Here is a 26032-nt window from a genome sequence, read left to right as displayed (position 1 = left end):
TTGTGTTGCAATTTCAGAAACTTTAAATGTACCCATTTTTCACCAAGGCTCCGTAAACATACAGGGGAAAATTGAGATAAATGTCTACTTAAGAAACTCTGTTTGCCAAATGGTGATGGCTTGGAGGTGTCTACGATGGTTTGTAGCAAAAGCATGAACTACAGGGAGCCTGGCAATAGAAGACACTTGGTTTGGTCTCCCACCTTCTGCTGGGAATTTAAAATCATTTTAATGCAGTGACAAGTACATTATGCAAATAGTATGCACTCATTTATAACTGTTACAGCTGTACCAGCTTTGGGGGGGGGGGCGTTAAAAGCCTCAGTGGGATTTCAATACAAAGATTCCCTTGTTGATTCTCTGTTTTACCAAGGTGGTATGAAAACCAATGTCTGTAGCAAACACATGGTGGCCTAAAAAGAAACCTCTTTTTGAAGGAAATATACCTGTAACATGTATGCTTTTAAGCACATTTTGATTTGATGTAGTATAGTGCTCTACTTAATATCCAAATAAAATAGCCAGTTAACCAACCAAACAAACAAACAAAACAAAACAAACACACAATTCCAAGTATGTGTGTTTCCAGCAATTACAGAAACAAGCCCTGGTCACAACTTGTAGAATATAGTTCAAAAAAACCTATGCTATCAATTCATTACCATGATTTTAACCAATTAATTATCAGGCTTTAACCATTTAATCAATTTCTGAAATGTATATATTTGTACAAATTAAAGCATCTCATTTAAAGGGCTTAGGTTCCTCAGTGAAGTTGAAGATCCAATTTTTAAAAGCAGATTCACAACTCCTTGGCCCGTTCATCCAGGCTATACTGGTTGAAGTAGCTAAATGGGCTATGCTGCCTTTATTTGCGCATGTGAATAGCTCAGCTGGATAGAGTGTGGTGTTGCTGATAACACCAAGGTTGCAGGTTTGATTCCCGTATGGGACAGCTGCATATTCCTGCATTGCTGGGGACTGAACTAGATGATCTTTAGGGTCTCTTCCAACTCTAAAAATCTATGGTTCCATGGTTTCCAAGAAAACTTGATGACATTTCTGTCAACAACTCCCTCCACTGATGGCCTGCTGTGTCCCCAAACCACATGATTCCTCTCACCCCCTCAGCATTGGATTTTGGGACGGCAGCAAGGAGGGACTGGGAAAACATTTCATGGGCAGAACACTGTTCACAATTCTTTGAATCCAACCCACTGTGCTGGAATGAACTCAGTGCCTTCCAGATAATGCATTACTTTCTCAGTGAGGAAAGGGAGGTTCACACATCCCAGACTCATACCAGGATTTCCTTAGAAAGGAAAAAAAAACTTAAGAAACAATGAAAACCCATTGCTATTAGTTCCATGCTGCAGGCAGTTCACTGGCACTTTGAGACTGGTATGTTTAATTTGTGATTCCTGAGGCAACACAAGCTGACAGAGCTAAGGTGTTTGTTCTTCTGCAGTAATTTTTGAGCATACCAGATTCTCAATACTGGCAGAATCAAGGGAGGCGTTGTCATGGACTAGTTGGAGGCAGAGGAGTGATGGGAGGAACAAGCTGGCCTCCAAGTGAAGAAGGTTCAGATCCAGGGGATTGGTGGTGGGATGACCACGAGTGGTCAGAGGGAAAAGAGGGAGTGGACTGGGGGGGGGAGGCATTGGAAGCTGAAGAGGTAACAGTGTTTAGTGAGCAGAAAGAGATGGTGGCAAAAGATAGCCCAGAAGCAGAGGCTAGAGAGGAGAGGGGGCAAGAAGCAGAGATGAAGCAGGCTGCAGAAGAATCCAGGGAGTCTCCTTCTCCTGCTGCGAGAAGCTTCCTTCCATGCCTGGTCTCCCAGAACATGCAGGAAAATGAAGGGGGTGGATAAATGAGAGACAAGAAGATGAAGCCTTAGGCTGCTAAGGAAGGAACAGGGGAGGAGCCTTAGAGAGCAGTGGGAAGGCGGGGACTACTCCCACTTGGACTACTGCAATGCGCTCTACGTGGGGCTACCTTTGAAGGTGACCCAGAAACTACAACTAATCCAGAACGCGGCAGCCAGACTGGTGACTGGGAGCGGCTGCTGAGACCATATAAAACCGGTCTTGAAAAACCTACATTGGCTCCCAGTACGTTTCCGAGCACAATTCAAAGTGTTGGTGCTGACCTTTAAAGTCCTAAAAGGCCTCGGTCCAGTATATCTGAAGGAGCGTCTCCACCCCCATCGTTCTACCTGGACACTGAGGTCCAGCACCGAGGGCCTTCTGGTGGTTCCCTCACTGCAAGAAGCCAAGTTACAGGGAACCAGGCAGAGTTCTTGGTAGCAGCGCCCTCCCTGTGGAAAGCCCTCCCACCAGATATCAAAGAGAACAACAACCACCAGACTTTTAGAAGGCATCTGAAGGCAGCTCTGTTTAGGGAAGCTTTTAATGTTTGATGTATTACAGTATTTTAATATTTTTTTGGAAGCTGCCCAGAGTGGCTGGGGAAGCCCAGCCAGATGGGCGGAGTATAAATAAATTATTATTATTATTATTATTATTATTATTATTATTATTATTATTATCATTCAGTTCTCGCGACTGCCTCATTGAGGCATGACCTACTAGGAAGAGTTGCTGGGATCACTAGGCCTGCATTGTTTTGGTTTCTTTGAATAGTTAACTTCGCTAACCCTGGGTATTTTACTGCTAACCTACTCCTGTCTTCGGCTCCTGAAAGGTACGCTGCTTGCTCACAGTACCAATAGCACAGAGCTACGTTTTCACAAAGCCCAGATATAGCTGGGATACGCTACAAGTTTTGTGTGTGTGTGAGTTCCTAAATATTTTGCTCAAGCAAAGACAATTAAAAACAACAGTAAACGGACGAAAGTCCTGCCCTACAACCAGCGACTGCAGTCCTAACAAAAGTAGGACCTGAAATATAAACAGACACTTTCTTTTTTAAAAAAGAAAAGAATATTGGCCATGTTTTGAAGCTATATTCAGTGATCTATCTGGATCAGAGCCACCTCAAACAGTGAGGGCCTCTCCAGCATACTTTTACTTGGGTCTACAAGCTTCGCAGGTGCATTCCAGTTCTGGCTTGAAAATCACGACTGTAGGGTTTTGCTCTCTTCTGGCTTAGACTGGTGTTCATTGGTACAGTGACTGCTAGTCGTCTTTAAAAGGGAGAGAAGAGAGGAGGGGAATATATTCTTGACCAGGTGTTGCTTGAAATAGAAGCAACGGCACCAAAGACAAAAATCAGAAGGAGCACACAAACATGCCTCTTGCTAAGGACAGGGTTATTTTCTTTTGAAAGGCCTGCTCCCTACATCTGTGCCTAAAGACTTAAAGCATAAAAGCTCGCAGGTTTATTGTGCTTGGTCTCTTATGAAATATTTTAGGTGCATTGATTACCATCTGCTTTCCCTTCATCCGACTGAAAGTCACTGCAATCCTAAAAAAAAGAGACGACTTTCAGAAGTACCCACCTGGCATACCAATAAAAAGAGGTGGAAAAAAACCTCACTTCAAACCAAAGCATCCTTCCATCACATTCCTCCTTACCCCTTAAAACTGTGTAGTATTACATTTCCTTGTAAAACTATGCACAACTTGCTCAAAGATAGGGTATCGGCTGCAACCATAAAACCATTTATAGCTGACAACAAGATTAATGACAAGTGCTACACTGATTTCCTCCTATTAGCTATCGGTGGATCTGTTCCATCTGTCATTTCAAAGCAGGAATGGCAAAAGCTCTGTGCTGATTTAATTTCATAGTGACTTCCAAACTGTCCTGGTCAAAGACATGATCACACATTTGGCAACAGGTTGTGGCCTACTTACATTTCGTAACCACACCTTCCAAGTGGATGATGTTGGGATGGTCAAATTGTCCCATGATACTGGCCTCACTCAAGAAGTCCCTTCTTTGTTTGTCTGTGTATCCAGCTTTCAGTGTCTTGATAGCAACACAGATCTCCCTCTTTCCCGGCACCTTCAAACGGCCACTGCAAACTTCACCAAATTCACCTGCAGAGAAGGGAGACACAAAGGCCAACCATTAAAGACCTGATGGCAACTAAGTCACTGTGTGATTTTAACTCCATGTTGTTTTAATTGATGCCATAGAGATTCTAGAAAATTCTGTGAATGTTTGCTAACCTTCAGTTTTGGTTATTCATATGTGTAATACACTTTCCAATCCCCTTTGGGATTTTCTTTTTGCTTGGCTTACTTATTTTAGTCTTTTTGTGAGGGGGAATACAATATGACTATGATGAACAACAACAAAACAGTTGTTTTATTCAACTAAATTCATTCACTGAAGAATGTTTACCTTGCTGAGAAGGTAAACAACTTTATTCAAACGTCTTTGTAAGCTATCTTGAAGACTGAAAATGTAGAAAGGAGGGATAGAAAACTGCCAAATAAAGAATGAAATAAAACAATTTCCAGGAAATTAAAACCACAGTAAACCTTCCATCATCATGAATCTATTACAGTGGTACTTCTGGATGTGAACGGGACCTGTTCCAGAGCCCCATTCGTATCCTGAAGAAAATGCAACCTGCATCTGCGCGTGTCGCGATTCGCTGCGTCTGCGCATGCGCATGACGTCATTTTGAGCATCTGCACATGCGCAAGCGGCGAAACCCGGAAGTAACGCGTTCCATTACTTCTGGGTTGCCGTGAAGCACAACCCGAAAACATGAAAACCGAAGCTACTTTAACCCGAGGTATGACTTTAGTGTCTAACATGGTCATGACTTGAGCTTACCGACACCAATGACTTTTTCAATCTTTATGCAGGAAGCATCAATTTCTTTGGCAAATTCTCGCACAGCTTGGTTGGGGTCCTCATATGTAAAGGGATCAACATACGTTCTAACACCTGCAACACAAAGATGCCTTGTCTAGTTATGTAATCCATGTACGAATGAAGGATCATTAGTATATATCCTCAGTGGACAGTCAAAAGGCTGGGTGACAAAAGAAATACACACCCACAAAAATTCAGTCATGTGCTTTAATATGCAGAGATGTGTCTTCTCTATGCATTCAAATAGATAATCAGGCTTTGCCCTGGGAATGAATTGATGTGGTACCTGAACTATATTAAAGGCCAGTCTACCACAAAAATAAATAAATTTAGGATAAAATTTAGGATCATTTTGTACAACGGAGGAAGCTTTTACACATTAACAACATACTTTTAGGTAAGTGGGTTTTGGATTGGATTGTATATTGTGTGAATAGCAACACAGCATTGGTAAACCAGCAAGCAACTGGGTTTTTGAGCAAGTATATTTTGTGCAGCAACACAGCTTTTTGGTGACAGCATGAAAACAAACGAGCAGCATATTGGTAGAGATTCATAGCTGTTCATGCCCCAGATCTATATGTGAACCAGAACTTTTCAATCTGTTTCAGTTCCCCACACTGAACCTCAAACTGTAACTTCAATTGACAGCACAATCCTAAACACATCTACTCAGGAATAAGTCCCATTGAGATAAAGCCCACTCCATATTATCCAGTCTCCAAATAAATCCTGCAACGCTATAAAAAAGCAAGTAATGTGAAAGTATGACATCATGTCTCCCAACCCACTGAATATTCCTCAAGTAAAGAGGCTCTTTTCTGCTTGTTAGGTATGTTTAGGCACTACGTTGATCACATACAATTAAGCGCTGCTTATACAAGGGGCTGCTTGTGTGAGATGAGAGTCTACCCTTTGGAAAAGGCTACCAACTATGAAGCCACATAACCAATGCAGCTTGTGAACCGGGACACAAATTCTCAGCTTTGGAGAAGGCAAGCTGCAAAGTCACATCTAAGGAAATGTCATTTCTTATTTTCTAAGCTTCAGAACACACACAGGACATGCTTTCTGAACCAGATCGGAAAACCAAGCATCAATGTTTTTTACCTTGATTCAAATGTTTCTCCTCATCTGCTTCTTGCTTGGCCTTACTATACTTGCTCCGTCTGTTGGAATGAAAGAAAGAGCAAATCAAAATAAATATCTTACTTAGTGGTGAACTCAAGTGTCTTCTGGGCCTGCCAAGACCTGAATCACTGTGCCTGCCGAAACAAGTTCTCTGTGCTACCGTAGTAGATGACTTAACGCAGCCCCACCTGCATTACAAGAGTTGTCAGATTGCTTATATTGCATTAATTGTTGCCATCAAAGAAAAGATCCTTGCATTTGAGGAAAAGGGATTTTTGTATGTGCATCTTGCTTCAAAACGTAAATCTTCTTCTTCATCATCATCATCATCATCTGTGGCCAGTTTTGAAAAGGTTAAATAATTTCGATGTGAGCAAACAATTGAAAAGTGTGTGTTAATGACAAGATTTGTATGCAAAAATAGTAAGAAGTCTTCTGGCACCTTAAAGACTGAAACGATTTATTATGTCACAAACTTTCATAGTCTATTCCACAAGCATTATCCTGAACTGCAGGTACATATACACACAGTGGGATATACACACAGGTCACAAGGAAATGAAATACAGAAAAATGCAGCATACGTGTAATCAACAGATTCTCAAGTAGATTCTAGCTCATATTTCAATGTGAACAGCAACATATACCTGATAAAACTATTTTTATTCTACACATGTGAACATTAATCCTACAGATTAATATTAAGACTATACATATAACAACACATGAAAGGCTCATAATATTTGCAACCTTAGCTCCTGTTGTTTTTTTAAAGCCCTTTGATAAACAAAGATCTAAGGGAATCTAATAAAAGAAGTGCTTTGGTAAAGGAAAGATTTTCACATGGTAAAGAACATTTACAAAGTTCAGCTGGTCCCTGCATCTCTCTAGGTTCTCAGGATCTTAGGGTCAAAACAGGAAAATTCCGAAAGCATAAGTACTATTTAGCAATTATAATTCAATGTTTCCCCCAAGTGAGTCTACTGCTGCTTTTTTTGGTTTCTGTTTTTCCTATGGGAACCTACAGCTTTTCTTTAATATTGCCGACATCAGAACTTTCATGGGTGCCACAGGAAACCTTTTGGGCACTGTTGCGTATATTTGCCAACAAAAAAAGAAACAAGCCTGACCACATGTGATCACTACTCATCCTTCTGCTGAAGGCATTTCAGCAATTTTAATTGTGACTGCATATAAATGTTGTCTTTTCTAAGTATAAAAATTAGAGGGCAGTATACTGGGCAGAGGATGCAGTAGAAATCAATATGCAATTTGATCCACTGCCTCTAAAAGAAAGAAGAATTTAACTCCTGTCATTGCTTATTGGTTGTAAGAGCAGCCCCCATGCAGTGCAATCCTAGACTTATCTACCCAAAACCAAATCTCATTGAGCTCAATGGGGCTTACTTTCAGGTAAGTGCGTGCAGGATTGCAATATGAGTGAAGGAGTGCATATATGCCCAACTGTTACACAAGTACTTCATGGTACACATTATACCAACAAAGACATCCTAGGACAAACACACTGGAAATGCATCCTGAAGGGCGATTTAGACATTTCTGTAAGAAACAAACGTGCAGAAGGCCTGCTCACTCTAAAGTATCCCCATTGATTTTGTGTGCCACTGGCAATATAATAATCTATTCAGAATGAGCTGAATAGATTATTATATTGCAACTGGCACACAACACACTGAATTTTACACCAAACCCCCAAGGAATGATTATGTTATGGATGGGGCGGGGAGGAAGCCCCCAGTAACTTTTAAAATCCTAGTTATCTTTCTTTGGTCTAAAAGAGCACCACTGCGGAAAAACTCCCTCTCCCCTCCCCCCCCCAAGAGGGAAGCTAGAAGGAAGCGCAATGAATACTTTTCAGTCTTTAATTACAGCTTATTAGCTTCTAAATAAAGGCTTCCCAACCTCCTATTCACTTCAGCTCTACCTTTGTCACCTGTTGAGCTTTTGCTCAGGGCGGGAAATTGCTGGGGCCTTTTGTCTTGAAAAGATACTTTCCTCTTGCCCCCCACCCATCTGCTCATTACTGAGTCACTGGGAGGGCATGGGAAGTTCTCTGGAGGCCCTGAGGAATGCTGGACACAAACTGACATTCACAGACAGCTCACCTGAATGACAGAAAGAAACCTTTGTCGCAGAGCTCAGCCCCGTAATTACAGGGATTTGGGTGACAGTGATTAAATGGGAGGCGGGGATCAGGAAGGGAAAGCAGGCGCTGTGGAAAAACTGCAGGGGTCAGAGAGGCAGGCAAAGCCTACAGGTGGGACTTCCAGATAAAAAAGAGGCGGGTCCTCAGCCTGACAGGCATGCACCGCAAATGACAAAGTGGGAGCCAAGGGGTATTAGCAGTATTGTAGCAAAACAGCAGGAGCCCCACAAGCTTCTCTCCCAGTCAAGCCAATGCACCAGAGTTGGCAACTCCAGCCTTTGACAGGCCAATGTGGAGAATACAAAGGCAGCTCAAAGATTCCTGAATAGTGTGTTCCCAAACAGAAGGATATGACAAGGTAGCATGCCAGGGGCATCATCCCTGCAGGGGCCTTGGTGGAGCTCTGGCTGTTTCATTTGAGATATCTGGATTTACCAAGCTTGTGATATAATAAAGAATTCTGAGATCCAAAACCTAACAAGACCCATTCTGCCTTCCAATTCCTCTTTTACAAAGCACCCTGCGGCACTAATTTCCAGGGCTCTCAGTGTGTTGCTCTGGAATCTTTTCACTTTTATTTATTATTTACAGAAAATGTTTCAATCCCTCCCTTCCGTTCTAAAATCAGCACTGAAGGAGAAGTGTACAGCAGTCTTAGAAACCGATAAAAATATACTTTAAAACACCGCAGCAGCATAATAGATGCAAATGGTTTGCTCAGAGAATGAACCAGCATGAAGTTTTCTAGAAATTACTAGGTGACCAATCAGTAGGTGAGTATCAAGAGTTTGTTTCCAAGACGACTCCCTGTGCAAGGCCAAATTCTACCATCTTTGCTTTCACACCTTGGGAGGCAGTCTTTCAGGGAACACGTCCCTGACAAGTCAATTGACATCAATTGACATTAAAACATAACAAAATCACAGCCATGACAATTTAACCATTAACTTTAAAATATTAATTGAAAGCCAGAAGTAGTTTGGTCTGGGGGGGGGGGGGGTGGAATGTCAGGGTGGAATGTCGGGGGGGGGGGGAAATGTCAGGGGGTGGATCACCATGGAGAAAGCCATTTGGGGAGAGTGGGAGAAATCATCCACAGCCACAAGATTGAGTAGGTTGTAGGTAAAGGTAAAGGGACCCTGACCATTAGGTCCAGTCGTGGCCGACCCTTGGGTTGCGGCGCTCATCTCGCTTTATTGGCCGAGGGAGCTGGTGTATAGCTTCTGGGTCATGTGGGCAGCATGACTAAGCCGCTTCTGGCGAACCAGAGCAGTGCACGGAAACACCATTTACCTTCCCGCCGGAGCGGTACCTATTTATCTACTTGCACTTGGACGTGCTTTTGAACTGCTAGGTTGGCAGGAGCAGGGACCGAGCAACGGGAGCTCACTCCGCCGCAGGGATTCGAACTGCCGATCTTCTGATCGGCAAGCCCAAGGCTATGTGGTTTAACCCACAGGGCCACCCGCGTCCCGAGTAGGGGGTAGCAGAACCAGAAAAAAACCTCAGACCCCATCAAACAACTGTATGAGGTAGCTAAAACCATGCATTCCAACTCCTAACCTCTGAAAACGCACAAAATTGCTGTTTGAAATAGCTATGCTTGATGAAACCTGCTGTGAAACATTCAAGCTGCTATCCATCTTTTGCTGATTTGAGCTAGCACTGAAAGATTTAATACTCTTTTTTTCTCAGTTCACATTTGCTTCATGCTAAAGTCATGGCGAGGGATGTGGGTGGCACTGTGGTCTAAACCACTGAGCCTCTTGGGCTTGCCAATCGGAAGGTCGATGGTTCAAATCCCCACGACGTGGTGAGCTCCCATTGCTCGGTCCCAGCTGCTGCCAACCTAGCAGTTCAAAAGCACGTCAAAGTGCAAGTAGATAAATAGGTACTGCTCTGGCAGCGAGGTAAACGGCGTTTCCATGTTCTGCTCCGGTTTCGCCAGAAGCGGCTTAGTCATGCTGGCCACATGACCTGGAAAAGCTGTCTGAGGACAAACGTTGGCTCCCTCGGCCAGTAAAGCGAGATGAGCGCCACAACCCCAGAGTCGTTCACGACAGGACTTAACTATCAAAGGCATGGTTAGGCATTTGCCTGAACATATGAAGTGTTAAATGCAAGGCTTGCACCAATGCCCCTGGCTATGTAGGACCCATCTTCCAATCTTTGTGCAAAATGTCCAGTGGTGCTGGGGGCGGAGTTTGCACCCATACCACTCACAGTTCACCTGAACATACCCCATGTGGCGGTGCCTTATTTTCTTCCTAGGTCGTGGCAACACTTCCAGCTTAAAAACTGGGTTTTAAGTTTACAAACAAACCTAGTAAGTAAATTTTGGTATCCAGAAAAGAAACTTGGATGTCCCTCACACAGAGAGACTTGCTTAGCTTGTATTACTTAATAATGCTGCTGGGAACAACTTTAAACAGACTGTGAAGCATGTAGAAATCACTGAGCATCCGGCAAGGGGAACTATGGGACTTTCTTTGAGCATTTCATTTACTGCACAAGATCTGTTCAGCCCTTGGTATTTTGCATGTCAGAGCTACATCTTTGAGCCCACTCCCCATTTATCCTTCCCCCAGAAGGGGCTGGGCCAAGCTCCCATTCTTAATAGTATGGACACCTCTTTATTTGTTTCCACCCAATTGGAACCCTTCCAAGGAAGAGATAACTAAGGAGGCGGCTTGAGGGTGAAATAAGTGTTGGCGGCAAACACATCAGCTCCTCCAGCAAGTCTGTCAGCTACCTGGCTCCCAACAGCCTTTCCTTTGACAGCTTTATGGCCACTACTAAAGAGAATCAATAGGAGGGCAAGGGGTTGACGTTTCATTTTCTAAAAAGTGATCCATTGAGGACCAATCACCAGGCACTGTTTATCAGCCTAGGGAAGTGGCATTTTATAAAAAAATAAAAATGGGGAAGCTGGTAAAGGAATAATCTCAGCGAGACTCGGCAGGCAGAATCCTCCAAGGTGGCAACTCGTAATTAGAAATCCAATGCACCTCACTATCAATCCTGCCTTAAATAATAAAGTGATCAATAAAAGCAGAGGGGGTTTCAAGTCATCAGGCTCGGTGATGCTATTTTCTGTAGCAATGGCTTTTAATAAACCTATCTCTCTGCAATACATTTTCATATGTACTTTTCCTCCTGTCAGCATGGAGGCTGGTGAACCAGGCGAACCACCCACTGAAATCCATTACGGCGAACGACTACTTATCAGATATTATAACCCCATGGATTTAACAGTGTGTGCTTTATTTTTTTAAAGAAGAAAACAATTTGCAGTAAGAAAGTGAAACAAAAGGAACCTGATCTTATTTATAGAGTACAAGAACATAAAAACAGCCCTGCTGGATCAGACTAAATATTCATCTAGTCCATTGTCGTATTTTCAGTAGTTGTCAGCCAGGTGCTTCTGGGAAGTCCAGAAAGAGGCCGCGAAGACGATACCCCTTTCCCCTGGTTTAAGTCCAAGCAACTGATATTCAGAGGGACACTGATTCTGAACCTGAACTCTGTTACCAGCCTATCTTGTAGTGCATTTGTGAGGAGATCCCCTCCCCTCCATTTTTGATGCTTTTCTTCATTGGGAAAAGAAAGAGAACTACTTCTCCATCATCTTAATCACCTTCTCTCCCCCCCCCCCTAAAAAAAACATGCTAATTGTAAGCATTTGGGGGTGGAAAAAGCAATATTCTCTTTATTTAACCTTTTATTCCGGGGACTATGTGGTCTTAATAACTTCCTTTCCTTTATTCTGCCTTCCTATCCCCACCTCAGGCTAGTCCAGGAAAATACTACCGAGCAGACTGTTTTTTAAAAAGCCAAACCCATAAATGTATTTACACTTCTAGAAGCTGAAATAATTGCTTTCCTGTCTTTGGGAGCCTGGTGATGGGAAAAAAGCGTTGTCGTCTAACCTGCCTGGCATACAAAATTGTGGAATTTAGTGTTTAAGTGCACCTTCCTTTTTGTTCTGCAGAGGCAACAACTACTGATGTGGCCAAATGCAGAAGCCATCAGAAAATCAAGGCAGCATCTTTTCTCTCTCTGTATAAGCTCAGATGCAGGGGGTTGTTCCGTTTCTCCACCCCCATTCCCCATTGCCTGGCACTTCTCCTATAAAATGCTGTCAGCCCAGAATGATGCATTCATTAAAACCCTACATCAAATTACAGTCTCTCTTTAGATCTCATGTTGTTGGCTTGCATCTTAAAACCTCCCACCACCACCAGCCTATCCCTAGGATTGGTTTTGCATTTGAAGGGCAAATAACTCCAGAACTATTACCATTACACTGCATGCTGCTGTGGTAGCGATGTTGAGAAGATCAAAGCAACACAGGAGAGGGCTTGTGATGCAAATGCACTGTTTATGATGCTAATCAAAGAATTTAGCTTTGTTTGGGGGAGAGACAAAAAGCTGCCTCATGAAAGAGAAGGGGGGAAAAGAAGGGGAGCTTAAGTTCTTACCTCCTGCTGATGACAAAGGCAGCAATGAGAATGACCACAAGGACAACACTGCCAGCCACGGAGACCAGAAGGACTGTGGGGTTGGTACCTTCGCCAATGATGGGAGACGGGACTAGAAAGAGAAAAAGATATCTGTTAACATTCTGTAGTTATGTTACAGGCAGGAACAACGCAGGGAAGAGTGCTTGGTTCTGCAGCTGATGGGCAGACAGACGCAGTTCAATGCACCACTCAAAGCCACTCTTGGGCCTTTTCATTAGCTATTCATTTGCCATAATTTTCCAGGAGGGCCTTAATTAGCAAAAGGCATTATGCTCAATAATGGTTTTGGGGGGAAACTCATCGAGAATAAGGACTCCCCTCTTTCTCCCCTTCATGTCTACCCTGAGAGTATAATGGCTGATTTAGCGCCCACTGAGCTGCTTCCCATTTTATTTGATTTAAAATGGACCAGATGCTCATTCCTTGACTATGAGCAAGAGGCAGACTCAAACAGAACAAGATGTTTTCGACTGTCTTAAAGCGAGCTAGAGCACGGCCCGTTTTCATATGCGCTGCCTGAGGGATGTTAACACCAATAGGCACAACCTGAACTGATTAACGTTTCTCTGTGCAATGGAAATTAAATATCCTTTGCCGCCTGTTATCTCAAGAAGCCATCATGCTTTTTACGTCTGTTGAATGCAGACAGAATGTACAAATAGCTGTACATTTTACTTCCAAAGTGGGGAGACCAAGGGACTAAAAAAGAGACCACCAGTTAGGTGTAGTGCAAGCCACAGTTTTATCAAATGAGAACTTTTGTATTTGATGGGAAAATATGTGATTGGCCATTGTTATTGGCAGCCTGATTGCCAAGAGGGTCATCTAGAGCAGGAAATAAGTGAATGCACAAAGCCACCATATCAACTGGGGTTACTGGTCTATCCAGCACAATATTGCCTTCCCTTATAGCCAGTCTCAGGCTGAGGTCTTTCTCTTCCCTGTTCACTGGGATCATTTACGTGGAGAGCTAGTAATCGAACATGCAGACTTTTGGAAGGAGAACATGTGCTCTACCACTGAGCTATGCACTGGTCAGCACAACTGCTGAATAGCTCAGGCAGGATGGAATGTGTTGTGGCTATGGACAACTTGGATTCATCCTGCAGAAAATAATCCTTGTAGAGCAGGGTGGTCCAACTTTTCATACCAAGTAGGCCGCCAGAGTACTCCAACATGGAACCCATGGGCCTCACACGGCCTTTTTGCATGTGGGGGGGGGGGGGCAAGAGCTAAGCCAAAATTTGACCCTCACTCAGCCCTCATACTGTCTTCCCAAAGCCAGAAAAGTGAGGCTCAGGTCTTTGGGAAGGCGGCCCAAGGCTCTGACAGGCTCCTAGAGCCCTCCCACCTTATTCCCTAAGTTTTTAAAGTGCTAATTAGGCTTTGGTAAGGAGCTGAGAGGACTCTAGGACCCTGTCAATAGCCCTCATGCCCCCTTCCCAAAGCCCAACACCTCACCTGCCTGACTTTGGGAAGGCAGCATGAGAGTTGGGATCATGGGTGTAGACAGGATTTTTGTTGGGGGGGGGCAGGCCTATTGTTGGGGGCGGGCAGAACCTCAGTTATTTTTATTGATTGGGGGGCACTGAAAAAGGCCACATGCAATCCACAGGCCAGCCACGTATTGGACTGCCCTGTTGTAGAGACTGGCTGCCCACAATATTGAATCACTTCAGCTCATAATGAAGAAGGTTTGTAGGAAATCACCCTGCTTACTATGGTTCCTGACCAACATTATAGTTTCGTGGCTTCAACTGCTTCAACTTCTGCTAACCACTAGTTCTAAGCAGAAGCAAAGCAGAGGCTCACCATGACAAAGGCCCAAAATAATATGGAAGCGAGATAAAATGGATTCCATCAGCAGACAGTCCAAACCCATAGCAAGGTCAAAATATAAGAATGACAAGAGGAAGCCTGAGGAGAAAAGTTTCCACTGATGCCTGCCTCCAATATTCCCCGCCCCAAGTGAACTGGCATGAGGGTGATTGGCAAAGAGGGAGGACTGGCCGGAGGGCAGCATGGTCAGCCCTTGCAGACAATTAAGCCACCCTTTCTCTGCTGTGCCAGGCTCAAACTGAGGAACTAAAGGTAGGGTTACCACTTGTGGTCTTTTGTAAAAATATAAGGAGAGCACACAATGTTCCTCCCTAGCACGTATCCATGTATAACATGCTTATCTTGAGAGAACCAATAATTATTATAAGGAATTTATTCTTTGCCACTTGAGATGTGCAGATTTATGCATATAACTCATGTTAGCATTAAAGGAAGCCAAGCCATTAAATCCCCCCCCTCCCCATGAATCAATGGGGGATCTTGCTGCAGAGTAATACACAATGTATCGTTCTATCATTCCTTATTAAGACTTCCTCATTAAAATGTTGAAAACAGCTTGCATCAAACACACAGGATATGCAAATGCTAGCAAATACCATGTTTGCTGTGGGCGGATTTACGTAACTGCTTTATTTCATCCACAATGTGATTTTCTGTATTCACTCTCTGGATCCTATGAACATGCGTTTCAAAGTCCCGGTTCTTGAACACTTCCAAATATAGATGCATGAACACAATCCAAATGAACACAACACTTCCAAATATAGATGAATGAACACTTGCTGTACTGTTCACAAGTGCAGAATCAAAATGGATACGCTCTACGGCTAGAGGGAATGCATGATTGCCACAGAAAAGGGTTTCTCCTGCGACCTTTTCTCCTGTAAACGTCTAGTGACATGATCTCACCACACTGCACATCCCTTGTCATGAGCCCTGTGGCAGGACTTTTTGGTAGGACTGGTCGGAGAGGGAGGTGGAATGAGAAGAGGGTGCAGGGGCAAGTTGTGCTCACGAGTGTGTTGACCTGGATGTGGTGGTGGGGGTGAGTGGTTTGTTGGGAGAAAGCCTTGCCCCAGTGGCATCAGATGTCCCACCTGTTGAAGATGGGGAACCATACAGTCCAGTCTCCACCCTGACTTCAGCTAGCAAAGCATTTCCCATCCCAGGGAAGGCATGTGAGCCTAGGTCGGAAAGTGGACCTGACTCCATCTTCAAGGATGTACCATCAGCTACACAGGTGCCAACAGACTCGGTCTACTGCAGGAGTGCCCAGCTCTGTTCCTTGGCAAGACATCCACTAGAATGACTGTGCCTGCTCCACTCTTCAAAAGGAGAGTCAATGGTTGAGACATTGTATCTTACAGCACTGTTTTGAACGCCTGACCTGTGTACCTGTAACCTGAATTTTGGAATAAAGCCTTTGGTAATAATCGATCCAAGGGTCTGAGTGAGGCATCTACGTTGGGGAGCCAGGACATCACTTGACTGGCAGCTGCTTGCAGAAGAAGAGAGACTTATAGCAGGGAGACAGGGTGTTCTGCATTTTCTAGGTATTAATGGAAGAGACTGGGAAAGGAAAACTTTGATCTATTAGAATCTAAGGATGTTGTGAGGATTTTGCTACTTAGCAGGACCTGCTTGATCCCTGTCATAGTAGAAGAAGAAGAAGAAGAAGAGTTTGGACTTGATATCCCGCCTTTCACTACCCTTTAAGGAGTCTCAAAGCGGCTAACATTCTCCTTTCCCTTCCTCCCCCACAACAAACACTCTGTGAGGTGAGTGGGGCTGAGAGACTTCAGAGAAGTGTGACTGGCCCAAGGTCACCCAGCAGCTGCATGTGGAGGAGTGGGGAATCGAACCCGGTTCACCAGATTACGAGTCCACCGCTCATAACCCCAACACCACACTGGCTCTCATGTGCATGATGACGATGTCATTTGCATGATGAGTATTTGGATGACGATGATTGTATTTAGTCCATACTTTCCATGAAAAAGTTACAAAATATATAAAATACCAAACACCTTGCTAATAATTTAAAACCAAATACACAGAATAAATAACACATTTAAAATGTGTGCATCTAACAATAACTATAAAAAGGACAAATCCTAGCCCACTCCTCTAACAGGCCATAAATCATAACACAGTATGATCTAAGGGTGTATGTTTTTTAAGCCTGGGTAGACAGGATTCTTTTGCATCTCTTTTGGGGGTAATTTCCTCCATTTCCAATCTGAGAAGAAGCCATGGAAAGAAAAGTCTGTGATCTGGCACATTCAGACGCCTGATCAAGGCCAAGCACTTCAAAGAGATTCTGAACCAACAAGAAACCCATTCATTTGTATTCAATTAAGTTAAATGCAGCGCTGTTTCAAAATGGTGACAGGAGGAGAAAGGATGCCCAGGGTTATACCAGTGAGAGATGTGTTATTATTACCTACCAGTGTTGGTTGTGAACTCAAAGGGTCCACTGAAGTCTCCATAGCCAGCTGCTGTCCTTGCTCTCACATGGAAGACGTATGAAGTCAACGGATTCAAGCCCTTGATATCAGTGTTTCTGGCAGCCGTTTTCACAATGCGATAGCTGCGTTCATTTTGGTCCTACCAAGGGGAAAAGACAGAAAGAAGAGCAAATAAACAGTGCTCTGTGAACTCTGGAACTTTACCAGTTGCCTAATCTGTGATAAGGATGTTACTAACAGGGACAGAATTTTCAAAGGAGCACTGGAAACTTTTTTTTTTTTTTTGTTATCTTCAGTGATATGAGAGATTGGCAGAATTGTACATTTTATCATTCTTCTTTGGCTGAAGTCAAAGGAGTGATCGAGGAATTGACTAACTGACTAACTGATAGTCAGTTAATCACTGGTTTGCTTTGCTCTTTTTTTTTTTAAAGACAAGTGAATATGTTTTTGGAAAACATCCGAGATTGTAATCACAATCCTTCTGATGAACAAATAGAACTTTATTGTCCATGCTCAGTTCTGTCTCTTCCACCCCTTCCAGTTTAGAACTGTGAGAAATGCCTGCCAAGCTCTCTTCTCTCCCCTTCCTCCTTTGCTCCCCTCTCCTGAAAAGTGGATTCTGGTTTTTTTCTGTTTGGAAAATGTGTCAGGAAAAAATGCTATAATCTTGTTCCAATAAAAATCTACAACTCATTTTGGGCATTATTAGAAAAGCAAATAAGGTGAAGGGGGTGGGGGAGAGGGAGAGAGAGAGAGAAAGTAATTGTTCATTTTGCAGAGAACCTTGAGAGGAAATAGCTCTTTCCATAGATCTGAACTGGGGGAGGAACAAATTATTTGTAGAAATGTCTCCATATAACTTGAAGGAGGTGAAGAAAGTAATTTCCTTTCCTTTATTTTCTATTAAAATCTATCAAACCGCCACCATCATTCTGGGCAAAAGCTATCAGCTCATACAGAGCTCATTATTATTACTGTGCTATATACTTCATTATTGCACATCTGTCTCTGTTGTAAGGCTAATGTTGCACTACTTCTCTGCTCTATTGATTCTCATTATAAATAGCCCCACTGGAATCAGATAGTTCCTACGGTGAGAGAAAATACAAAATGACACCAGTACTACAGAGCAAAGGGGGGAGGGAGTGCAATATGTTATTCAGTACAACTGTTAAAATGTATGAAATGTCAAACTGGATATGATTTTATAGGCAAACAAACTTGTTGCTGATAATGACCATTTACACAATGACAAAGGTAAACCTATTTGGCCCTGGCATCCAACATAATGGAAGAAAAAGTCATCTCTCCAGGATGAATTAATACCTTTTCGTAATATTTGACTTCATATTCCAAGATGACTCCATTCGGCCTGTCAGGTTCCAGCCAAGCCAGTGCCACACTGTGCCTCGTTATTTCTTTAGCTTGGATCAAAGCAATTTGAGATGGAGCTGCCAAGAGAGAAAGGGGGGAAATGTTATACAATGGCTCCCAGAAGAGCCCTAAGTATTGGAGGATGCTGGCTGTTTTGTCTTTTGCACAAATGCAATATAAGATCCCTTGGACACACTCACCAAAGCAACTCAACACAGGCCTAGCCTTAGCCATGTTGGCTCCACGGGAAGACTATTAAAACACTGTCCATGCAGTAAATTGTACTTTATAGCCTGTGGGCCTGTGAGGAGCCTCCTCCTTTCCCATCACATTGGTCTGATGGCTCTGTGCCCACCTTTCATTCTTTTAAGACTCAGACCCCTGATGAGGTCTTTCAAGCTACCCTGGCAAGGCACAGTAATGAAATGTTCTTTGATGACATCAGTTGCATGCATTCATTCATCAGGTCTGTTGGTACATTTGTACCACACTGAAACCAGCAAAAAGCATCTCTGGCTACATACAATAAAGTTTAAGCTACCACGCTACATAAAAATTAAGCAACAATCATGAGTGAGGTAGAGTCCAAAGGAGAAGGATTGGCCACCTAATTTATTGGATTAGTTCTCCCAGATTAATTTAGGATTGGACTCGGGCCCCATCCAGAACCTGGGCCAATCCTAAATTGATCAATTAAATTGCTCTCTCTCTCACACACACAATGCAAGCCCTCCGGTTCCCCTCCCTCTCCATGAACCTTCCTGTCACTTTCAGGCAATTTGAAAAAGTGGCATGAAGCAAGCAGGAGTTGCGACTGAGGAAACACTTGGATAGTGGGACCTGAAAAGGAGCTCAATGGGAACCTTTAAAACCTGGAAAAGTATGGAAGAAAGATATCCTTTGGGCCCTGCAAAACCTACATGATGTTAGGAGTAGGACAGGGCCTGGAGGACTTTGTCCTCCCATTTTAACCTTCCTGTGTGTTACAGTCTTCAATGAGATCCTTCTCAGGTAGCCACCATTAACTGAGTTCAGGTGGTTGGCGAGAGGGCATTTCCATAATGTAGAATTGTAGAGTTGGAATATGGAGCTGTCCTGGATGGAGATTAAGCTTGTAACCTTGGCATTATCAGCACCATGCTCTAACCAACTGAGCTAGAGCCTATATACTACCGATTCCTGGAGGTTAAAGAGCAAGCTCTATGGCCTAACACAGGACTTTTCTTTGAAGATGTAAAGCTGCCTTATACCGAGTCAAGCCATGGGACCATCTAGCCAGGTACAGTACTGTCTACACTGACTAGAAACAGCTCAAAATCACAGATTCCCCTCCTCTCAGCCTTAATTGGAACTACAGAGATTGAAAGCAGATATCTGACTAATAAACTATACCGCTCTTGCTTCACTTGAAAACTTTCCAAGAAGACTCACAATGTAGAATCGTGAATCTGACTGTAAATGATCACAGAATAGGCTAGAAACTCTAGCAGATTTTCTCCATTCTTGCTTTTAGGATTTGACTGTGTGACCTTCTGGTCTCCTATGATTGTTCTCTCATGTTTATTGTTTTCACACTTGACCCTTCGCTAGGCTTACTGATAAACATACAACTTTGGGTTGATTCCACTGCTAACCCTGCTCAGCGCAGACTCATTGAAGTTAAGGAGCATGACTAACTTAGATTCATTCATTTAAATGGGTCTACGCCGAGTAGAACTTAGTTGGATACAACATTTTGCTTTTATTTGTTATTAGCTAAGTAAACAAATAGTTTTTCCTAGTCCACAAGATCAGGTAGGTATCAAACTGAGTCATGCAATAAGCTGCTAGCAATCTAAATAAAAGGAATTGTCCACACAAGCATGCATTCGTCATTGCCAGCTACCTAAAGAGGTGCAAGTGAGAATGAGGGGAAGGAAGCTCCATGGGCACTGGGCACTCTGCAACACAGCCAATAACTAGAGAGAACTTGATTTGAGTAAAGTTTGATTTCACTGGAGAGCAAAAAATAAAAAAGGTCAATAGGCTTTTTGACAATTCAACTAGTATTATAAAATGGATAAAAGTCCACGCTTCTTTAGAATTACATTTTTGAACGCAATACGGAGAGCTAAGATAAAACAAACAATGGGATAAATGAGAAACATCTCAATAGATGTTCCTGGTTGTTTACCGTATAGCATCATTGGTGCCCGGACTTGAGATGTTTAACAGGCCAGGGGACAATGCCTTTCCCCTTTGACAATGACAGTAACAGATTCTTAGTTCTGTTGGAGGAATGGGCTTCCTGAAGATTTACGATCCAGGCTGCCCACTCTTTGCTGTTCTGTTACTGTGTGGTCACATCTCTAGCCAGCTGTTATCAAGTCCTGCCACAACTGACAAGCACTGGTACAAATGATGAGGGTCTCTGGGGAAGAAAAGGGGGCATTCAGGGAAATTTAAAAAAAAATCTTATCTGCAAAAAGCTGTTCTGTAGAGACAGAGATTAGGCAGCTTCCAAAACTGAATATATTCCCTCCTTTGTCCCTAAAACCCTAGAAATATGCAGGTGTTTCAAAACAACAGGAACCAACAACAACTGCAGGGTGAAGATCTATGGAGACCTTTCAGAGTGAAATCATAATTCCATCCCATACAGAAAAAACCCCAAAGAAATAGCCACATCTTATGGGGGGAAATATAGCTATCATTGAACATTTTAATATCTTTAAAAGGACCTCATTGAGAATTGTTTTAAATAACTAAATAGATAAATGTCACATGAAGCAGCAACAGCAAAAAGAAAACCGGACACGAAAGCTTCAAAACTACTTGACCATATCAGACAGGTCTGATGGGAGGAAAACGAAGCAGCAGGCACCACATATATAGTCACAAAGGAACTCTCTGGGCTGAATTGCGTCTGTCAGGAAGACTGTTTCTTGATCTACTGCTTGACAGTTTGGCATCTCTGTTAGAAATGACTCTGGAGCTCTGCTCCTGCCTCCCTCAACACGTCTACCCATCTGTCTGTTTGTTCCTCACCCAGAGTCTCATGTGCATGAAGATATACGGAATAACAGAAACAGGGAGGTTTCGTTCAAAGGGGTGCTATCAAGTTATTTATAGAAGGTACCCAATACAGTCAGAAGCAACTGTCCTGGCTTGATATCCATGTAAAACCTTTAAGTCAAAGGAGACTTTTTTCAAGGATAAGTTCTTCTTTTCTCCCCCCCTCCCCCTGCAGTGGCATCAAAAGTCAAGGAAGGAAATCAGGATAAGTCACCACCACATTCTACAGTAAAAGCAGATTAGTGACAGTCCAAGCAGAAAGCCGAATGCCTTAGTTAATGACTGAGTCTTCAAGAGCAGCTGAATATTTCTTTCATAAATAATTTTTAAACAGCTCTGATTGGATCTATTTTTAAGAGGATGTTCTTTTTTGAAGTGGGGGAGGGAGGTGTCTTCCTTTCATTTTTTTTACAGTCACACATATTTGGAAACAGAAAGTATCACTGTACAACAGATGCTGAAGTGATCTGCTGAAATCTATGACCCAAAGTTGCATACCTGTGTTAAAAATACTGATAGAAAAGGGTGGAGTGACAGCTAGGGCACCACTCTTCTAAGCATCCTTCTCAACAGAAGCAGAACTTGCTGTTTTTAGTCAGCTCCAAAAGCTTAACAAAATAGATGCTAACTAAGAGTCCCCTAATTGTTGCATCAATATAAAGCAGCTATTGTGTACAGAATCAGTGTAGGAAGAAGAAGAAGAAGAGTTTGGATTTGATATCCCGCTTTATCACTACTCTAAGGAGTCTCAAAGTGGCTAACATTCTCCTTTCCCTTCCTCCCCCACAACAAACACTCTGTGAGGTGAGTGGGGCTGAGAGACTTCAGAGAAGTGTGACTGGCCCAAGGTCACCCAGCAGCTGCATTTGGAGGAGCGGAGAATCGAACCCGGTTCACCAGATTACGAGTCCACCACTCTTAACCACTACACCACACTGGCTCACACCAACTACACCACTACACCACACTGGCGCAAACTGGATAGTTGTTAGAGTGTTTAGACAAATGTTTATATATCCATGCATGAACAAAGCTCATCACATGACCCGGGGCCAGTCACTGTGTCTCAACTTATCTACCTCATGGGGTTGTTGTACAAACCTTGGCGATCTTGGATTAAAGGCAAGTGAAAACTGTATTCCCTTCCATGCTTTTTATGCTATAACCCAAGAATCCAGAGACGTGCCCCTCACTTTTTTCCCTGAAGTGTGCATTCAAGAAAGCTAGTTGCCAACCAGGGATATGCATCTTATATATTTATTATCGGGGATATGCATCTTAGATATTTATTCTATAGATGGTATGTTATCCATTGTATGTTTGTTCATGCAGATAACATGTTTCTTGGTGAATTCGGTATGCTCTGGGAGTGGAATGAAGAGGAAACTGTCCTTGAGTAAATGGCTGTGTAACTTTATGCAGGCCCAAACTCAGTAGTTCACTATCTTGCCCCTCCTCACTCAAAAAGACTTGCTCCCTACTGTTGTGAATGGAGCAATTTTCTTTTATCTACTTCCTCAGTACTCTACCATTAAACACCTACCAGTAGTTTTATTACTGCTGTTCCGTGCTTGTGGCCTACAAACAAAGAATAGGACAGCAGACTTGGAACAAAACTTTGCCCAAACAGCATAATAAAGCAATTTCCTTAGGCTAGCAAACGCTGAGTTATTGCAGCAGGCCTTTGGCACTTGCTAAATATGGTAGAGTTCAGGTGACACTATTTCATGACTGACTCAGAGTAGAAGAAAGTAACAAGAAGAAATCAACTAAGTGAAAAGTCTTTGGTCTGCAGGAAACCAATGAAAATGAGAATCCTGAAGATCTGGATAGCACTACACAGTAATCTTTGTGCACAACTAAAAGTGGATCACTGCAGATATATATATATATCACATCAAATTAATTCAGTTCCTTCAAATATTCTTTCATCCTTAAGGGGAACATAACCATGCTTGATGGCTTCAACATGTTGTCAAGGATCAAAATTAAATGCTTGAAAGCAGTAATGATACTACTGTGATTAAGAGTATTACCTTGTTTGAGGGATGCTAAAAGCCTGCTTCATTATTAATTACTTTAAAGAAAGCTGATACACTAAACTAGGATAAATACTCCTTTCTCAGTTGAGAAAATAACTATTTAAAAATAATATTTGCAAGTCAGATTGGTGCTGGAGCTTTTGCATTCAGCAACACTCTTATGACTTCCAAGTTTACTGAGGGTATGTTCCTCATTTTCAGGTATGGGCATAGTCACACAGCAAACTGGGTGTGCACTGGCCATGTGAAAAGACAGTATGGCCAGTTGCAGAGCTACAGTGAAACACAAGAACATAGGAAGCAATTAAATACAGTCATACCTCAGGTTGAATGTGCTTCGGGATGAGCGCGTTTGAGTTGCGCTCCGCGGCAATCCAGAAGTAATGGAGCGCATTACTTCCGGGTTTTGACGCTTGCGCATGCGCAGATGCTCAAAATTACATCACGCGCATGCGCAGAAGCAGCAAAAAGCGATGCGTGCGTGCGCAGGCATGCCGTCGCTGGTTGCGTTTGCTTCTAGATGCGAACGGGGCTCCGGAACAGATCCCGTTCGCATCTAGAGGTACCACTGCATCACATCCCCCCAGTGCTGCTGCTCTGTACAGACATTTCTTATAACTAAGTGAGTTTAAAATGCAAGCTACAGTTGAGGACTATAGTGGTTTTAAAGTTTAAACACTACCTTACTCTGTAAAAGTATAATGACAAAATCTTTATCATTCTGCTCCTCTGCCTCCAAAATCATTTCTTGAAAGACAAAATTCAGATGCCAACATGAAGCAACTTTAAAATCTGGAACTCTGACAGCGGCAATATCCAGCCAAAGGTTTATTTCCTTGATTTCGGTGAGAGAGCAGGACACACATGTGAGAACACAAGTGTAAATTTCTTTCACGGAAATCAATGAGACGTGCAGCCCAGTTCAAGACATACTTATTCAAAAGTTAAGCTGCACTGTGTCCAATGGAACTTTTTCCACGTTAAGCGTGCATAGTCTAAGAGCTATAACTATGACTGGATCGTGCCCATAGATTTTCGTTGACCACGAAGCAGAGATTGGCAAATCCTCCTTGTTTTGTTTAGGAAGGAAGCTCTTGATGAGGCGGGGGCCCTCCAGTACCACTCAAGCGAGGCATCTGTTTAGTCTGAGGACTACTTGTTTTATTTCTGCTTGCTTGCTAAGAAAGCCTGTTGGCACGTCCTGACAAAGATAACTTAATACTTGCCAACAGAAACATGGCAGGAAGCAATGTGTATGTTTCCTGTATGTATGAATGCCAGTTTTAAACAAACAGGAAAACAAGTCTTTCAGTAAGAAGGTAATTTATAAAAATCTGTCTGAATGTTTCAGCCACTTACCAAAAAAAAAGAGGCAAAAGAAAAGAAACATTCCCAAACGCTTGAATGACAGTGATTAACATAACACGGGTGGTTGGAGTTAGCACTGCAAAACATTTGAAGAAATGCTATAAGCAATTTGTTCAATTTGGAATTAGCCAGTGGCTCTCTAACCTGGGAAGCTGGGAGACTGCTGGGCCCCATGCAGTTGTAACAAAGAGCAGAACTTGATCCACCATAAATAGAACGCCAGCTTTGATAAATTGTGCGGCCTATACTAATTTGAAAGGCATGGGATAATAAATAACCTTAGGATAAGGAGAAAGAACTTCAGAAACTGAAATGGGAAGCAGCCATGGACATCTGAGCTTCTTAAGAGGCAAAAGTACAGTAGAAGAATTCCAGCACAAGTTGTGTCAATGCTTTGCTGAGAACTACATAAATTGCCGCCTGTCCGTGTTCTAAGATGCACCACGCATTTCATATCAAAGCCACAAGTGTTGAAGAAGAAGGCATTACCCACCCTACTTCATTTAGACGTACTTTCTGTAGTGGTTTGTTAAGCTGCCAAACACAGGGTGCCATTCAGACATGGGGAATATTGCGGTAGCTTGCCTGATTGTAATGCTAGTGCTTCTGTTCCATTTTCTCATGTTCTTTTCACACTGCTGGACATGCTATATGGTGGCATGTTGAGCTGAATTCGATTCACACCAGTAGGTGTGGCACGACACAAGAATGAATGTCATTGGACAACTTTGCTACTCCCCTATCCTTTCTGTGCATAGGCACTTCTGAAAATGGCAGGAAAAACCTGTATTGACAGTAAAGGTAAAGGGTAAAGGGACCCCTGACCATTAGGCCCAGTTCACGGCGACTCTGGGGTTGCAGCGCTCATCTCGCTTTATTGGCTGAGGGAGCCGGCGTACAGCTTCCGGGTCATGTGGCCAGCATGACTAAGCCGCTTCTGGCGAACCAGAGCAGCGCACTGAAACACTGTTTACCTTCCCGCTGGAGTGGTACCTATTTATCTACTTGCACTTCATGCTTTTGAACTGCTAGGTTGGCAGGAGCAGGGACCGAGCAACGCGAGCTCACCCCATTGCGGGGATTCGAATCGCCAAACTTCTGATCAGCAAGCCCTAGGCTCTGTGGTCTAACCCACAGTGCCACCCGTGTCCTTGTATTGACAGTATACCACCCTAAATTTATCCACTTTACTCCTGTGATTTTCCAGATTAAAGGGGCTGCAAATGGATTTTTTCTGGACTAAAAAAGCACAGAAATAAATGCTAA

General features: G+C 43.0%; 1 protein-coding gene across 2 annotated transcripts in view; it reads right to left on the bottom strand.

Annotated features, from left to right (window-relative positions):
* EPHA4 (EPH receptor A4) overlaps positions 1–26032 on the bottom strand; it is a 156354-nt gene that overhangs the window by 25891 nt on the left and 104431 nt on the right. For both annotated transcript variants that reach the window (XM_083442657.1, XM_083442656.1), the window contains exons 6-11: positions 18255–18379; positions 16905–17064; positions 12577–12688; positions 5908–5966; positions 4756–4869; positions 3822–4007 (exon numbers count right to left, since the gene is read on the bottom strand). In XM_083442657.1, coding sequence (XP_083298783.1) covers positions 3822–4007; positions 4756–4869; positions 5908–5966; positions 12577–12688; positions 16905–17064; positions 18255–18379 — 756 coding nt within the window. The remainder of the gene's footprint in view (positions 1–3821; positions 4008–4755; positions 4870–5907; positions 5967–12576; positions 12689–16904; positions 17065–18254; positions 18380–26032) is intronic.

The sequence above is a fragment of the Podarcis tiliguerta genome (assembly GCF_965153285.1).
Source record: "Podarcis tiliguerta genome assembly, chromosome: 5".
In the NCBI taxonomy this organism is placed as follows: domain Eukaryota; kingdom Metazoa; phylum Chordata; class Lepidosauria; order Squamata; family Lacertidae; genus Podarcis; species Podarcis tiliguerta.
This window is presented reverse-complemented; position numbering and strand designations above follow the sequence as displayed.